This window comes from Festucalex cinctus, chromosome 15 (genome assembly GCF_051991245.1).
Source record: "Festucalex cinctus isolate MCC-2025b chromosome 15, RoL_Fcin_1.0, whole genome shotgun sequence".
NCBI lineage: Eukaryota > Metazoa > Chordata > Actinopteri > Syngnathiformes > Syngnathidae > Festucalex > Festucalex cinctus.
In genome coordinates, this window is record NC_135425.1 from 19744628 (window position 1) to 19763279 (window position 18652).

General features: G+C 38.4%; 1 protein-coding gene across 3 annotated transcripts in view; it reads right to left on the reverse strand.

The window, feature by feature from the left end:
* Positions 1–2658: 2658 nt before the first annotated feature.
* eng (endoglin) overlaps positions 2659–18652 on the reverse strand; it is a 42508-nt gene continuing 26514 nt past the window's right edge. For all 3 annotated transcript variants that reach the window (XM_077498092.1, XM_077498094.1, XM_077498093.1), the window contains exons 5-13: positions 16478–16655; positions 13347–13563; positions 13162–13264; positions 12884–13076; positions 11483–11631; positions 11082–11312; positions 10806–10872; positions 7686–7796; positions 2659–5425 (exon numbers count right to left, since the gene is read on the reverse strand). In XM_077498092.1, the coding sequence (XP_077354218.1) occupies positions 5262–5425; positions 7686–7796; positions 10806–10872; positions 11082–11312; positions 11483–11631; positions 12884–13076; positions 13162–13264; positions 13347–13563; positions 16478–16655 (1413 nt within the window). In that variant the 3' untranslated portion in view covers positions 2659–5261. The remainder of the gene's footprint in view (positions 5426–7685; positions 7797–10805; positions 10873–11081; positions 11313–11482; positions 11632–12883; positions 13077–13161; positions 13265–13346; positions 13564–16477; positions 16656–18652) is intronic.

Here is an 18652-nt window from a genome sequence, read left to right on the forward strand (position 1 = left end):
ATCAAAAGAAAGATTAAAATTTCTTCTTTCATCAGGGGAAAAAAAAGTATATTTCTGTGTTTCTGGTTTGCAGCAATTAGAATTAGAATATAGCTAAGTTTCATTATTATTCACAAATCTATTTAGAATTGTGAGTAATTTAGATTTTTTTCAACATGGCCCTGGTTGATCTCCTTTGCTCTGCTGCCACCTGCTGGCCATTTCTTCTGTATGCTGTAGCATAAAAGAACAAAACAAAAAAAAACGTATAAATATGTCTTTGGGACACTTAAAACATTAAAAAAACAAAAAAACAAAACAAAACATATTTAGAAGTTATTGGGAGCAAATGAGTTAATGACTTTCAGCACACATAATGCCCATTATTTCTGGACGGGGACTATTTTGGAGAAACAGGAAGTTACTGGTTATCTCGTCGTGATGGTAAAATGAAGCTTCATGAAGCACATGAAGCGATATTTTTACTCCTCTAGATGGTGCTCTGAGTTTAAAGATAAAGCCCAGTGCAATGAAAATTGATTACATTTGCAACAGCATCTTTAAAACAAGAGCACCATCTAGTGGAGTAAATAAAATATTGCACGTGTTTCATGAAGCTTCAGTGGAAAATAACTGTTACCGTACATCGCGACTTTTCATTGCCATCTGCTGCCTTGTCTTGTCAGAGCGCACGATTGCAGAAACTGTCACACACCGTGCTTAATCTTTTATTGTAGTCGCCTTGAAAGCGTGTTATCTTTTTGCCTTTGTAATTGCCCATTTGGCCACTAGTATATTTATCTGTCCAGCCCAGCTCTCTCAATCCACTGTGACCAATCTACCTCCACCAGCCACAAAGACTCCCAAGCACCCCCACCCCTCACCCCCCATGCCCTATCATTCCTTTTCATTAAGCCAACTGCAGCTAAATAGCGGCGGCTTTGTTTACAAGGCGACCTCGGCATTCCGCGCACGGAGCCGCCTTTGACTTTGCAGCCAGTCGCCGGTTTATCTCTTCGTTTACGTGCGCGTGCGATGTAGCCACGACTTATTTCCATATCTGCCTTCGCACAGGAGGAGAAGGCGTATCAACCGCATTGACTTTAAAAACGTTGCACTACTCCAAGTCCATGCAATATAAACTAACAGGCAGGCAGCAACAGATTCGGATTTGAGAGAGCAACAGAGGCCATATAATGCCCCAGAGAGCATTTTTAGCCAGGAAAAATCTCATCTAATAATTTCTTAGATTATTTTTTTTTCATTTTTTTTTTTTTAAGTATGTATTATCTGACATGTCATTTTGTATCATTGTGTCATTTTGATTATTTTAATTTTCTTTTATGGAATGTCTGACATTACTCTTCTTTTTCAAAAATTTTGTTGTCAAAGTCATATTTATCAAAAACATCTACCCAGAAAAAACAAAAAAAACAAAAAAAAACAACAGTTCATAGGTGGGTGCTATCTTCTTTTCTTGTGACGACTGTGGCCTAAGAGGACAGTTAAGAAACAGCACCATCTGGTGGTGGTCAGCTGGTCACCACACGCTAAACACACATGCACACGCCCACAGTGCATTTTTGTGCAATGCCAAAAGGCAATGCAAAACATTTCATTCCTCATAAACACATGCACACTTAAAAGGCGCTTGGATTTCAAAACCAAAGCTCCATATGACTCATAACAGAAGTTACGCAAAGAGCCACATGCAGCTTCACCCAGACATTAATGCAAACATGGAAAATGGATGAACAAATTAGATGTCGAGGCTGCTCAGTACAAACATGTCAGCGTATAATTGACAGCAATTAAAAAGACGCAGTTCTGTTTCTTTGCAACAAATTTTCACCCAGTGCATCCTTTTCAGACTTCCACTGTTACAGTCATGTTTACTTGCACATTCATTGGGTACCTCTTTCTCAGGTGTTTGAACAGCCCGCCTTATTTTATTATTGTAAAATTCTCAATCTGCGCATTTTTTCAGGCCTTTGTGCAATCTTGTTTATTTTAACAAATTCTCACCGTTTCATTTCCAGGCTTTTTGAAGTTTCCCCACACTTCAACAGCTTTGTGAAAAAGAATGACAATATATCCATAAAGTCATAATCACTTTATTCATGTCATTTTTATTTAAAAAACAAAAAACAAAAAACATTGTGCATTTGGTCAGTGCCCTCATTGAGAGTTGGTCCCAATTCTTCAAAATGGAGGGAGAAAATAGTAGATATCATACACTTGTACAACAAAAGATACAGACATTACATACAAAGGTTGGGAAATATGGTGAAGATACATTGATCCTGCAATTCTTCTATGATACATATTGAGACAGGATGTGATGATGTCAGCAGCAGCACGATTGAACTTCATATAGACAGTTAAAACAAAAGTAGGAAATCAAACGGTTTCATTTTAAAACATTAAGAACGATAATAGTGAGTCATCGCTTCTCCATATATTGCACAAATACTCAAGTGGCGATTTGTACTGGCCCTTTATGATCCACATTCACACACAGAACACACAAAAACATGCAAATAGGAGGGGCGGAGCCTCATAGCTGCATTGAGGAAAAATCCAACCAATCAAGACAGTCCAATGAATTTTTTTTTTTTCCAATGACTTAGTAGTTGTTTTTGTTTTTTTTGTTTCTTTTTTTTTGGGGGGGGGGGGGGATATTTAAAAATGGAAAAGTATAACGGTTTTTCAAGGGAAGACAACTTTTTTTTTTTCCCTTGAAAACAAACTTTCTTTTTCAAGCAACAACAAACGAGTGACTTTCTTTTTTTTGGATAAATAATATGATAAAATTATTTTTCCAAGATAAAGCAACAAATATGACTTTCCTTTGTGTTTCGCATAAAACAAAACAAAAAATAAATAAATTTGTGGGGGAATAACAAGCAGTTTAGGTTTGGTTTGTCGCATAAACAAATACTTGGACTTTTGTTTGTTTTTCAGGTAGGAAAGCATGACTTGTTTGTTTTTAAGATACAATTTTCCCCTTTTAAAAATAAATTCGTTTTTTTTTTTTCTATTAATTTTTCTGCAAAAATAACTTTTCTTTCAAATTGGGAAAAAAAAATCAACTGAATTTGCTATTTTTCAAAAAAAAAAAAAAAAAAAAGTATATTTTGTCTTGTCTGTTCTTGAAAGAAAACATGATTTTTGTTGTTGTTGTTTTTTAACATAGAAGTACAGGAAAAACATCGGAGAAGCGTGCTTTTCATTGGAGAGATGATTAATTGGACACAAAATTCAGTGTTGTTATGGAAACTACCGATCAGATCATAGATTAGGGACCGTGAATTGTTGAAAGAAACCAGCTGGAAATCACTGCTTACATCCATTAAATGAACACATTAAAATCATGTAACAGTAATAGGCAGTGATAACTTATTTTTTCTTTTTTACATTGCCTGCAATTATGCATTTTTTTTTTTTGTACTACAGGAATTGTGAGAGGTTTAACATACATTTACACCAATCCGGTTCGCAGCTTCTGTCCAGCAGTTGACTTTGAGGCAACGTCAATGTTCTGTCCTTGTGCTATAATGACAATGCTACATTTCCTAACGTTGTCTAACAGTTTGCTACCTTCGGAGCATCCAGACTCCTTCAGTCTTTGTTTTTTTGTTTTTCGGCAGGAAATGCTAAATTCAGAACTGTTAGTGGTGGCAACGGAGAATATGACAGTCTTGGGTGAATATTCTTCGCAATGCTAACTGACGTTTGCTAACTCTTTGGATGCAGTTAGTTTATTTTCCACGTCTGGCTTTTCGCTTCATCTCTCGTCCCCCGGAAAGCTAATCAAAGAGTTTACAGTTAGCATCCAATCTGTCATAAAGGGCAACAGAAAATATGAAGACATTTGCGTCTTTCACAGTGTTTGAGATATTTTGCTACCTGTTTATATGCAGCTATCTAACGTTTTCAAATCTGTCTTTACGTCATATCACTTTTCCCCTGATAAGCTAATGCAGAGCTGTTATCGTTTGGTGTCAAATTTATTGAAAAGAACGGCAGGAAATACAGATACTGATACCTCTTTCAGTGACAATTGTAGATGTTGAACTCAACTAGCTAGATTTTTTTTGTCTCCCCATTAGCTAATATAAGAGCAGTTTGTGCTTAATGTCACATTTGACAAAGGGAACTATGGAGGCATACACAAATACCTCTTTCAGGAAGCAGAGGTGGCAAATCCAAGTACAGAAAGTAAAAAAAACTGCCACAGTTTAGCTTTAGCCCCTTGTGCTAGCTAGCTAGTAGCTAGCTCCCTAGTAGAAAACCGAGCACTTGCGGAGCTAGCTCGGGTTTTTACTTTTTGGACCTGGATTTGCAACCTGTGCCAGGGAGTTTTGAAAACCTTTGGCTAACTGTTTTGACGCAGCCAGCTAGCTTTTTTTCCCCACATTTGTCTTTTTAGCCTACTTCTTTTCCTACAGAATAGCCAATATAAGATCTATACTTCTTTCTGGAAGCATTTGAAACATTTTGCTAACTTTTTGGACACAGTAGAAAAGCATGTTTAGAGTTTGTCTCTTCAACCAACATCTCAAACATAATAGCATAACAGCATTATAATTAGCATCAAAATTGTTTTAACGGTTCACTGTGACTCTAGAGGCACACTTTTAGGGAGCATATTGCAAGTACAGTTACACTAACTGATAGGATGCAGCTAGTAAAAGTATTTTTTTTTCCATGTTGGTCTTTTCACGATCTCCCATCTAGGTGTTCGTTGTTGTTAGCATCAAAGAAGTCATGGAAGATGACGGCAAATCCGGAGACAGAAAACGGTTTCAGGGTTTCGCTAACCGTTTGGACGCAGCCAGCTAGCCTTTTTCCCGCACGCTATTTGCTCCATCTCCCGCCGTCCCGACTTTGATTGCGCCGGCGATCGCAACCGTCACAATTGGTGGAGGAATGCGGTGAATTTCCTGCTGGCTCTCAGGGGGGGACAGGGTTTGTTTTTCCTGTTGCTGTGAGCCAATTTGTTTTTCTTTTCCTCTTGCCCTCTTTAACTTCCTGTCTGGAAGCCGCACTTTAAAAGGCTGACCGCAGAGGTGAGCGTCACACGCCATCCATTAGACACCGCCTCCAACCGACAATGCAAACAGCACGACTGCATCAATTCCAGGCTTGTATGTCAAAGATGGCCAGTTTTAATTCTAAAAAAATAATAAAAGGGGATGATCTCTTAAATGGGGGACATAAACTTTAAGAGGTGGGGCGATAATGTCTCTGCTGGTGGTGGTGGTCCGCTCGCCCTAATCTCACGCCATGCTGCTGGTGGGGGTGCTCTGGGTGCTTCCGATGCTCGCGTTAGCGCTGCTGTTCTCCGAGGCAGAGGGGTTCGATGACATGGGCTGCTGCTTGGCTCCCGTGCAGGGACAGCCGGAAGACAGAGAGGAGGCCATGTCTAGTCCGGTCGGGTAGCCTGAATCGAGCAGAACGACGTTATAACCTCGGCCAAGCATGGAAAATGTGGGAGTGTTCATAAATGCTGTTAACGTAAAGAACAGGAAACAGTGTTCCCTGTATACTGGTGATTCATGCAAATTCATCTATTTGGGGATATTTCTGGAGAACCTATCCTCCATTATGCACTGAAAAAATACAAAATAAATCGCATGCTGTTTTTGTGCTCGGACCAAAGCCAGGAAACTATTTTGAAATGAGGGTAGTAGCTTTATTTAGTCAGGCCATCGCCCCTCATAATAGAATAGAAACCATTTAGTGGCAATCTTTAGGCACCTTTCAGGATGGCGTCAATTACGTTAGTGAATAATTTCTCCATTCGCAGCAGAACCTGGTCCCTATCCTCCGTGAATAGCAGTGGAACAACATATGACTGGTTGGCTGATTAATAAAATGCTACAACAACAAACGCAAATCCATTATGTATTTTTGATGTACTAGTAGCACAAACACCAGAACAAGTACAACGCTTTAATATGGTCACTATGGTAACGGTCATGAATGATGTAACACAAAAATTGGGTTAATTTGCAGATATACTGTAACGATACACGTGAGGCCACATTTTTATTTAACTCATTAGCTCCCAAAAACGTATAAATACGTCATATTTTAAATGTTTTAAGTGTCCCAAAGACGTATTTATAAATTTTTTGTTTTTTTATGCCAGAGCATAGAGAAGGCTTTTATGCAGTCTCTCTACTGTAGAAAATGGTTGAGTGGCAGCAGAGTATAAGAGATCAACCAGGCCATGTTAAAACTCCCACAGTTTTCCCACAGTTCTAAGCAGAAAAACGATGAAACTTAGCCATGTTCTATTGCTAATTGCTGCACAGTGGAAACGGATAGGAATATACTTTTTTTTATCTGATAATAGAAGAGACTCTAATCTCTCTATTGGTATGTTCCATATTTTTATAGCTATAGAACATAATATTTCACGGGCTTTGAAAAATTAGTCAAAATCCAGGAAAACACTTAAGTGAAAATGGTTGGGAGTGAATGAGTTAACCACATAAGCCGTGTCCTCCTGAAATGTACCAACGTGAGGCACTGCAGAACAAGTATAAAGTTCATGAATAACTCACCAGAACGCTAAATCAAGAGCCGCTCAATCCACATTTCAAGTAGTTCGCTTGCTATTTTCTGTGAATGCAACTTCCTCTTTCTTCTTGGTCATAGGCTCTTGTGTTGTCTCATCACTGGGCCTTTTCCCCATTGCAAAGAAACTTTCCACGTAAGTACTCATTTTTCTAGTTTGTGGATTTAGCCCAATCTAAAGTGGCCCACAGACCACTGGTTGAGAACCAAAGTATTGCTTGCTAACAAAAGGTTATTTCAGTTAACTAAAATCAACGACATACAGGGTTTTTGCATCCATCCATCTTCTTCAGACTAAGTTAAATTGTACACCTTTTTTTAAGACCTATTTCAACCATTATTAGAAAAATTTTAGACCAACTTTGTTTCAGCACTTTGTCCCCTCTCATACGACATGAACATTAAATTAACACTTCCTGTAGTATCTACAAAATAAAAGTAGATACATATTCCAGACAGCTTTATTGTGACAGCAGCAGTACATGCAGCTGTCCACATATGACATTTTCGCCTGTCAAAATCGCATGTTTATTTTCTCAGAATGGACGGAGCAGATGTAAATTTTTAGACTAGGGTAAATCAAATTTTAGACCTGGGATGAAAATATGGGTGTGTTTTTTTTTTTTAAAAGACATTTAAGTTTCTGAATTTCAGACTTTTTAAGACTTTTTTTGTAAGACCCCACGGGAACTCTGGACATAACTAAAACTAAAATTCAACAATGCATCTTTGTTAATAAAATAAACTAAAAATGAATAAAAAACAAAAAACAAAACGAAAACTAAAACTAACAATAATATCCTTAGTTTTCGTCTTTGGTAATTAATTTACATTCGCCTTCTAAATCTGATTTAAGGAAATTTATTTACATTTTTAAAAACAAAAACTAATACTAAAACTAACTAAAATTAAGCATTTTTGAACTAATAATAACTAACAGAGCGGTCCTGAAAACTAAAACTTAAAAAAAAAAAAAAAAAAAAAAAAAAAAAAAAACTATTATGAAAATTTAAAAACTATAATAACCCGAGCTAACATATAAGCAAACAAGCGAACACTCTCTCCACAAGTCAAACAAACTATTTATGTATTGTTATGGTTATGAAACATAGACCTACCTGTTTTAATTTTGATAAACCACAGCGCTCCAATTAGTAAGACTCCTATCAGGAAGCCTCCGAAGGCGATGCCCAGGATGGCGGGGAGGCCAAAATCAAAGCAGGGAGTGTCTGAAACATACAAGAAAAAAAAAAAGAAAAGAAGACATGATGCAACCTTCAACAATGACAGCACTGAACCTTTCCCCACATGTCTTCTGCTCGATTGGTACACACAGTAGTCAACTATGTTGACAGTCGCAGTGAACACCCTGGAGGCAAAATGTGGCAAACATGATGTCAGGCTGCCAAAGTGAGTTTTATTCCAGCTGCTTCAATGCAGCTGAATGGATTCACACAACCCGAGAAGACTAAATTGGGAAAGTCAGACTAAATTAGCCTGGATGCAATACAGACTTTGCTATTGAGAGTATGTATTGGTTGGTGCGTCAAGCTTCTTTTTTTTTTTCTTTTTTTTTTCCTCCATTGTCAACTACTGGCCCGGCATGTGCAGTCTTTGAAATAGTTATTGTTGACCTGTGTGGAAAAAGGATCTTTATGACAATGTTGAAATCTACAGGTAAAGCTTCCCGCAAACCACATTACGGAATATTTGTTCTCAGTTTGAATAAGAATCATCAAAGAACCTACACACCAGCTAGTGACCAAAACAGTGGCTTCCTGTGGATGCTTGATGTTACTGCACCCAGGGAGACGAGTCAGGAGAAAGGAAATCGTACCAAATTGGGCCACAGTGACATCAATCGTCTGGAAATTGGTCGCTGGTGTCAGTTGGTGCACTTTGGTTGCAAAGCTGAACAAACAGCAGCAGGAAGCAGGAGCAGGTGGAAAAGGATGACGAGACAGCGGGCCAGCACAGTCACGCCAACGACAGCATTTCTTTGCCGTCTCTGTGTATGTGTGTGTATGTGTAACAATATTTTTTCGGGGAAAACAATACGACGGCTTCATTTTTTGTGGGAAAACAAAACAAATAGTTTGCTTTTGTTAACAGCTATAATATTTCATTAGTTTTTAGAAAAACTACTGGACTTGTTTCTCTTAGTTTTCAGGGAAAAATAGTTTTTCCTGAAAACAAAACAAAACACTTATTTGTTTTCTGAAAAACAGTAAGTACATGATTTTTTTGGTGGGAGTGGGACTCCAAGAAGAGGATTTCTTTGGCTTTTTTTATTTTTATTTTTTTTTAAATAAAACAAAACGATGAATTTTTATCACTTTTAAGAAAAACTACCAAAAAAATGAAAAAATATAGATAGTTTATTAAAGAGCTTAATTTTGTTATTCTACCAGTTGTTATTCGTTGAGAGGGAAAAAAAACACTTATTTTATTAAATCTAAATTTATTAAAGTATTGCTTTAGATTTTTTTTTTTTCTGGGGTCGGGACAACTACGATGTCTGTTTTCAGAAAATCTTTAAGTATCACATAGTGCTTATTTAGAAAAATACCTGACTTTTGACATGTTTTTAAGTAAAAAATAAATAAATAAAAATATCATAAAAAAAGAAAAATTATGTTTTTTTTCTAATAAAAAGACAGATTTCAGTATGTCGTTTAAAAAAAATGAAGAAAAAAATGCTATTTTCTTAGCTGTCACGCAGGCATTGCATTTTTTAAGGCTTTTTTTTTAATTATTATTTAAAAAAATGGCTGTAATACATGGAAAGTATGGAGGAACAGAATTTCCAAGTAAGTTGTAAAACAAGTGGCTGTGCCTGTATTTGGATTAATTAAACAAATATAATTAAGATACTGAAATTAATATTCTACAAAAATAACAAAATTGTTCTAAATCCTTGCGAAACCACTGTGGTATGTGCCCCATAGGAAAGAAGATAAGGGGGAAAAGCAAAAAAAAAAAAAAACCCTGCAGTTTCCCCTCCTTTTAATCAACCTGCACTTCCTCGCGTGATTCCACCGCTGGAATCATCCAAGTGTTTCTGCGTGCTTGAGTAATGGCCATCCAATGGGTCGACAATAGCTGGAGGCCCAGCGCCTGTGTTTGGACAGCGGCGCAGTCAAAAAACCCCGTGGAAAACACAAAGAGCTACGGGCCGCGTCCCCTGAGGGCCGTTACTTGTGATTGTGGCCACAAGGTCAAGCTGCAGTCCTTCCTCGAGGACGAGCCCCCCGCCCCCCTCGGCTCCGCACCCTCTTGCAAGGCGGCATCCTGAGTTCACTGCTATGACAACCGCCTGCACGCCATTTCTGCCGCACACAAAGAAACAATAGCTACCCAAACTACATCCAGCAGTGAGGACACAGAGCGAGAAGACCACATTGACCATTTGGGAACAAAATAGTTGACTATTCCTTCAGTTCTGTCGCAACAGCTAAAAGAGTGTATTTCTACACTGTACTGGTGTTATGTAAAAATGGAGAAATGTGAAAAAAATAAAGAAAGCAAATTTTTACAATTGCAAGAATAATAATAATTATTATTATTATTATTTAAAAAAAATATGTATTGGTATTTTGCAGTTTTTGAAGAGTGAACATTAGAAAAAGTAATAGTATTTTTTTCTTTTTTACCATGGGGAAAAAGATGAATAATTACATTATATTTATGAATAATTTCAAATAGATAATACTAATATTTGATCCATTCAGAAAAAAATTAAAAAGTAAAGTTTAAATGTCAAAATAAAAAGAAACAAATTGAATAATAAAATATATCATTAGGATTTAAATTATTTGAAATTAGTTTGTAAATGTAAAATATTCAATATATATATATATATATATATATATATATATATAAAGATAAAAAAAAATAACAAGCAGCACCCCTAATGCTTGCTTCATATCAATCCCATAATAAACTGTTTGCAAAAAAGAGTTTTGACAATGTAAAAATAAAACAAACAATACAAACACAATATTTCTTTTTTACGTAATTAAATGAGTGTAGTTTAAAAAAATAAATGATTATAATGGAGAAATGAAGAGAAGCGGTAAAGAGTGAGGCTAAGTTGCACAATTCCCCGTCACATAAAGACACATGGATGCCCACATGTCCGCGTCTCCTGGAACGCCAACTGGAGCAAAATATCATCTTTGATAATGTGTAATGAAAGCAGCGAGTAGAACAAATGTTGGAGATCAAGCTGAACTCACTGAGTGTTTGTTGACAAGGCTGGGTGACCTCCAAGTTCCTTTTCACTCGTCCTCCGTCGCCACATTTCTGGTGAGCAGCAAAAGGCAAACATTTCACCAAGTTGCTCGGCGTTTGAGCCTTTAATGAGCCCAAATCCTGCCCTGGCATCCTCCATGTTCGCCAGTTATTTATCAGACGGTGGGTGATGCGATACATTTCTCACTCGATTTAATGAGCTGTCACGTCCTTTGCGTTGCTTGTGGTTCTAAAAAGTGGAGCGTGTTTTGAGTCGTTACCTCGCTGTAGCACAGTTTGACAGAACATTCCAGGTCCCAAGTGGCGGAGCTGAGCTCCTGTAGCTGATCCAAGGAGAAGCTCAGTCGTGTGCTGTTGGGGCACGAATTCGAGGAGCAGAACTCTGGAATGAAGCGGAGCTCCTGCACTACCGGACAGGAGCCCTTGGAGCGCACGACGCAGCTCATCACTTTGATTGTCAGGACAATGTCGCCCAGAGTGTGCCCCGAAATCTGACAAAACATCAATAAAATAAAAGATCCTTATGAAACTAAACAAGGGAACCATCTCATAATTCTTACTCTAAATTAATTACAATTCCGCACTCCTCTGGGTGCCATTGTAGCTCTTATTGCAACCTACAACTTCATTCAGACTGTCTGGGACGTGTTGTTATTCCTACCTCGGCATAGATTTTCTTGTCGCACTGCACCTTGGTATTGAGGTCCAGGGGTGAGCGGTAATCAGGCGACGTGTAAAGCTGCATCAGCAGAGGCATCTGATGAGGCTCCGCCGTGGTTGACAGCACGGCTTCTGTTACAGTTTCTGTCACTGAAGCACAAAGAAAGAATGCATAACACATTATATTCATAAAAAAGCAGTCCATTTACCATTTACGGGACCAAATGTTGCTAGTTTCTCCTTTGTATGGGGTAGACAAAAACTTAACCTGAAGGGCGTTGACAAAACCGCATTAGACTTGTAATAAATTTTCATTTAAAAAAAAAAAAAAAAGGCACGACTCTCCAAATGTCATTGATTTAACACTATTCCAGTGGGTTTTCTGCACTAAAAAAAAAAACCTTCAAAATATTAGGTACAGTACATATTATCGAGGTATCAACGTGCTAACTAACCAAATAAATTAGCTCTCAAGGTATTGAGCTACTTTGTTAGCTTGTTGGTTGGTTTATTTTTTCTGTTAGTTCATTCAGTAATTTAGCTAGCAAGCTAGGTAGCCTGTTCGGTCGTTTATACATTACAGTACTTTCCTTAGTTGGTTAGTCAGTTAGCTAGTTAGCTGGCAGGCTAATTCCCTAGTTTATTTATTGTCAGTTACCTTGTACAGTTGAAGTGAGGCATTTTTCAATTATGACCATATTTTTCAATTTGTATGCAATTTTATTTTTTTTCCAGCTAAGTGCATTCCATTCAGATTTCTGAGCAACCTAGAAATGTATGCACAACTAAGTGGCGTGACTCATTGAAGTCTGAAGTAGGCTGTAAATCATGCGAGTTTTGCTAAGAAATTCATTCGGAAAATAGAACACACTACAAATATGAAAATGCCTTCCCGTAACTGATGGGCCTTCACCAGTGAGACCTGTGTGCCGCTCCGCATAACACGCTATACTTTCTGCAGACTACTGGTGATCTGAAAACTTCATTGTGGCCCAGACTGTGCGAGTCACTTTCATGTATTTGGCAACTGACATACAAGTGAATAACTACAAATGACTCAATATCTAACTCACCATTGCACCATTACGATGTAGTGGGAGTTCTGCTATTCCACTCCAACAGATTTGAAGTGGAATAACTCCTCACAGGTGAAAAAACGTCCGCAGGCACTTATTTTTGGCAACTAATATGAAAAATATTATGATGTGTGTGTGGTATAGACACAATATGGCAATTGGGCAACCAATGTGTGTCGGTGAGCGTTACGCGCCAGGCGTGTATCGCACCACCAGCATGAGTTTGCTGTCGTCCTGACACAAAATGGGCCATCTGAAGTTTCACCTTCATGGGGCGCTGTGGGGACTGCAACCTACGCGTTATATGAATTGCGTATTCCGCTTACCTGCCGGGCTGTCTCGACCGAGCACCAGTAACAACTGGGAGCCCTCGGGCCTCATTTCGGTGTAGCTGGTGAAGGCGTCAGCCTTAAAATAATCCAGAGCCTTCCCCTGCACGTCCTCGGCCCGGTCGCTGCTCAGCTCAAACATGGGCTGAATTCTGTGGGCCATGGCAGGCAGCACAATCTCATTGTTGGACTGGAGAGGTGTGGAGGACAGGCCCAGTGAATTAGTCATGACACTGGGACAGGTAGTGTAAATAATGCAAGGTGGCGAGACCTACGCAGAACTTGGTGTGCTGAGGGTTGAGGAAAGTCCACGTGGTGCCCCGGGGACCCCTCAGGAACACGCTGGACTTCTTTGTGTCCACGCGAACTGACAAGTTGCTGAAACACCAACAATGAAAGATTGAAGACATTTACTGTACACTTCAGGAGGCGCAGAGCAATATATTATTTTGACAGCTACCGAATATTGGCGTCCTCTGGGATATTGATGATATGAAGCTCCGGTGTGGCGTCCTCGTTGGTGGCAGGGGGGCCGCGCACTCTCTGTTTCTCCGGCTCCGGTGGTGGGGAGCAGGACATGAATGAAGATGTCAAGGGTGCGGTTTCAATCTTCATGAAGTGCTTCTCTGAAGAATCTTCGTTTTGGAGGATGCATTCTTGAGAACCACCTTTTATTCCTGCGCAAGTAGCTTGTTTTGAAATTCATGTGCACTTACTGACATTGCAACAAGCAAAAACGACCAGACAAGAAAAATAATAATGTTCACTTTTTGATTGACACCCAGAAGGGTTTTCTTATGGGTGGTATTTTATTTTTGAAGTAGCCTGGTCAGAACCATCAAAAAGCCCAAAATGTGTTTTTTTTCCTTTTTTTTTTTTTTTTCAAATAGCTGTCTTATTATTAAAGTGTTAACTAATTCATTAATCACAAAAGAATTATCGCATTAATCATGTATTAACGCAGATTAATCAGAATATTAATTTTGATCTGTTAAAGATAGCACAGGTTGTGTTTGAGCAATAAATATAACCACATGCATTAAAGTAAAGCCTAAAGTAAAGTATTTTTTTTTCTCCATTTTAAGTTACGCAAGTAATTAACTGATTAGAAAAAAAGGAGCATGAGCGTGTGCAGCAGATCAAAAAGTTTGAAGACGTCCTCATAACATTAAATGTCGGGAGAAAAAAAATAACACATAACAGATGCCCTTTAAATTTGGCAGGTAAAAAATGTTGATTTAAAAAAAGCCTTTTTAATTCAGCGATTAATCGTAATTAATCACAAAAAAAATCTAAGATTTTAAAAATTTAATCGTTTGACAGCTCTAATATTTATATATTAATACAATTTTTCCGGACGTGTTTAAGAAGAGCCACTGTATATTGTGTACACTGTATATTATGTACACACGTGGACAATTGTTGGTACCTCACTATTAACAGAAGAAAAAGCCACAGTGGTCACAGAAATAATTTGAATCTGAGAAAAGTAATAATGAATGAAAATTTGATGAAAATTTACCACTAAATATCACACATTGCTTTTTGAATTGAGGGTCAACAAAATTATGTAAATAAAATAAATAAATAAAAACTCATGAAACAGGCATGTACAAAAATGATGGTACCCTTAACTTAATATTTGGTTGCACAACCTTTTGAGGTATTCACTGCAAACAAATTATTTCTGCAACTTTTTGCAAGCAGTGCCTGTATGAAAATCACTTTTTTTTTTTTGCAAACACAAATGTACATTATGCGCATAATAAACAGCTTTTAACAGCAACCTCAGTCTCGAGGAGGTGAGAGTGTCAGCTACTACAAAGATTCCAATAATCACTTACATCTCCTTTAAGATTCAGTCAGACTGTCTAGGAACGAAGGCATTGAGAATTTTAATGCCCACAGCTGCTTATTATGTATTTTCCTGTTGCTACCATGCATGGCATGAATTCTGAACCTCTCTCGCTCTCTCTGGGGGAACTTGAATTTTCTACTCTACCCAGCATTCAAATGCACACACACAAGACAGCAACAGCACCAACAACACCCACACACAGGTCATGGAACATTAGAACTTGTCGCTGCTGCTTGAATTTTCCAAATCCTTATGAAATATAAATCAAAATCACTGTATAGCTAAAGAAAACCCAATAGATGGGATGAGTATAGAATAGCATACCAGTAATTTGGAATATGTGCTTTTCTTAAAAAATATATTTTAAAAAAGCAAGTGGAAGTTAAAATAAGATTACAGGAGTTGCACTAATGACTGTAAATCCCCAAAACCTTGAGTAGGTAAAAATCAGATTATAGCGAAGAAAAAAAAAAAAGTTAGCCCCTAAGTCAAGTTAAAATAAGGCTACTGTTGTGTGGAGATTAAAATGCGATGTAGCAGAATGAATCTTCATTATAAAGGCCAATTATTTGAGAACATGTTTTTTTCCCCCGAGATGTTTCCACACACAAGAATCTACGGTATTTGTTGCAAGGAATATAACAACTACATTAATCATCTAATAGAAAGATCATATTTTTCACTGCGTTTAAAGGGATTACACTACAGTACTTTAAACTCTTCCAAAAGTTAACTATAGGCATATAATGATTAAATGTTACCTTTGACACCATGGCGATGACATTTTTTTATGAAATTTTACGTGTTTTGCTGGTTAGATTTGTAACGCAGAAGCAAAACGGCCAGTTGACGGTTGACGTCTCCCCTTCTGATTGATGCGCCAATTCTTCAATAAACATTTGAAACAAAACTGCTCCTTGTTGCAAGAAATCATGGAGGAGGAGGAGAGGAGAGAGAAGATGAGAAAGGAAAGAAGGGGGTGGAGGGTGTTGAACGCTGGGCTGGTTTCAAACCTGGCGCAGACACTAACCATTACACTAGTCGTTCAGTTAGGTTGAACAATGCAAAAAGTCTTGTAGTTTACACAAGTGTCAGCCAGAAGACATTTTAAGACAGCCAATTGTCATTGCACTTTGGCATTGCAAATGTGAAGGAAAATTGATTACTTTGAATTCATTTGGACAGAATGTTTACTGATAAAGGCTACTTTTGTCACTATCCCATGGAGGTCTCAGAGAAAGTGGGCGTGCGTTTAGTCCGCAGAGGCGGTGCGGGGGTGGGTCCACACTTTATGATGTCATAAAGTGAGCCCTCGCTTGTTTTCTCAGGTTGGGAGGGGCTGGTGTTGGACAGCAGGAAGACACCACTGATGTCATATTTTTGGTGAGGAATTAGCATTTTAACACGGCTAAAAGCTCCAAAAAGTTGATTTCTCACGTTGCTGTCCCTTTAAATCGAGGTGGGGAATCATGTAAGGTGATGTAGTGGAGGGGGAAAAAAGGGCAATGTAGTGGAGGGGGAAAAAATGGAAGTGGATGAAAAAGCAGCCGCCAGCATCACCAGCATCCACCTTGATCCGTGTCGGATCTCTTCTGTGGCTCAACGCGCCTTAAGGAGGATTTGTTGTGGAAATGATTGTGTTCACACGTGTGAGGGCAATCCAGTTCTCTTCGCTTTTTATTCACCTTGCTGTAATGGGAAAACGACACACTCACTACGACTGGCGTACTCACCTTCTGTGGGCCTGAAGAGCAGCAGTTTCAGATTTTCCACAGTGGTGAAGGAAGTGACGCCTCCGAACTTGCGCGTGGCCCACCTCACCAGTTCCTCATCCTCACCGGGGAAGTCGACGGCGTGGACGTTGTTGTGATGCTCGTTGGTGTGCAAGAGCATTGTAGAGGTGTTACTTTTCTGGAAGGTGAATATGAGATACGTGATTTATTTATTTTTTTTTAATGGCAAAAACTCAAACAGCTCTATGAGCATCTAAGGCAGCTGTGGGAAAACTCCTGCAGTCAAGGGACAGTTTATTTACAGATGAGGTAATAATAAGAAATCAGAGAATGTGAAAGAGAAAGTTTGGCTATTTTGAGGGGCTTTTGGCAGACATGGTTCAATGTGAACTTTAATAGATACATAGTATTTTTTACTGTTTTTACCATGTAATATTACTGCCTTTTATGAACAATTTAATGCATAAATGTTAATTTTTTTCTTCTTTAGACTCAATTCAATGAGACCAATCAACAAAATTGATCAAGACAAAATCAACCGAATCTCAATGTTTGATTTGTCGATTATTATGCCCATCCATTATTACTGAATGACGTGTGACGAAAAAACCTCGTGTTTTGATTGCAAAAACAATAGCAAGAATGCTGAGGTCATAGTTGAAAGCCAAAGAACAGGCAGCGGAGTGTCACCATTGTTTCTATTTCTATTTGCCTCCAGCATTCCCAGACTTCTTTCCATATCAAATATGTTTGTCTGCCCCTCTCTCATTCACTTATTCCTCGCCTCCGCCCAGCTCTCCTTCGCGTCTATTCTCCCGTTAGAAAAGACGTGTTTATTATGGTTAAGCGTCCACGGGCCCGGTTGCACAACCCCCTTTGGAGCCAAGGTCTTTCCTTCGCTTCCTGACTGGGGCCAGGAAATGGGACCTTTTTTAGCTTTGTGCGTCACCATGGCCGGCTGGAATCTTTCTCCATACAAGGTATAAATATATACATACAGGCCGCGGACGAGACACTGCTACTTCCACGTCTGACCCGATGGGAAATAATGGACTTTCTCTCTACATGAGAGTGGCTGTGTATGCATGAACACGTTTATGCAAAGAGATCTACACAATAAATAATGAATATGTTGGCCATTAATAACCTTTGGATTTGAGAATAATTCATATAATATGTATGCAACAAACTTATCAGTAAATGCAACGAAAGCATTCCTCATCTAAGAATAATAATAATAATAATAATAATAATAATAATAATAATAAAAAAAATAAAATAAAATGGAATGGCCCCTCATAGGGAAAAGCTCCTCCCCCATTACATTGTTTTCTGTAGTATAACAAGTTCATTGTACTCTGAAATGTACTTTTTCATATAATCACTTTTTACTTGCAATATTACAACTACTATTACAAGGCAGTAATCACTTGATTAAAAAGAAGCAAAAATAAACAGTGGGCTTGGCGCCACCACGCGTTACAGGAGCCGTGCGCTTCCACGGCATCAAAATCATTCACCACCAAAAACGAAAAAGCGCTACACATGCACACAAAAACTAAGACTCGCCACCCAATGGCACGGTGCCACACTGCCGATTATTACGCCTTATATCTCGTCATCATATTTATTTTATCCTATGGGACCTCAGGGTTGTATATTGCGCCATGCCATGTGGAAATGCGTGCTAGTATATTTGGATATTTGTATCCTTGAATTTTGAGGATCGGAAAATTCATTGAATCCTTTAAAATTAAAGTACAAATCTATATTTTACAAGTGAATAATGAAATGCGTGTATTTTTTCATATTTTTCGTTTTACAGTAAACTTCAATTGGGGTTTCATTTAACAGCTCAAAAGACACAGAGATGGCGGTTACAACGCAAGCAGCATGAGGCAACCACGCGTCGCATTTTGATGATGTAATCGCCTTGGCAGCCGGATTGTCAGATAAATGGCCTTTCCCTCCGGATTAAGGCTTGTTTACGGTGTCCTTGTAACAAGAGAATATTAACTGCATTCAAAACGGTTCATTGGCTCCAGAATGAGCTCGTTCCACAGACGGCACGATCTTTATATTTAAGACACAAAGTGACTTCTTTGTTTTTGGGTGGGGGACAGACAGAGCACAAATGATAACCCGGTCAGCACTTGATCCCGAAAGGAGCAAAAA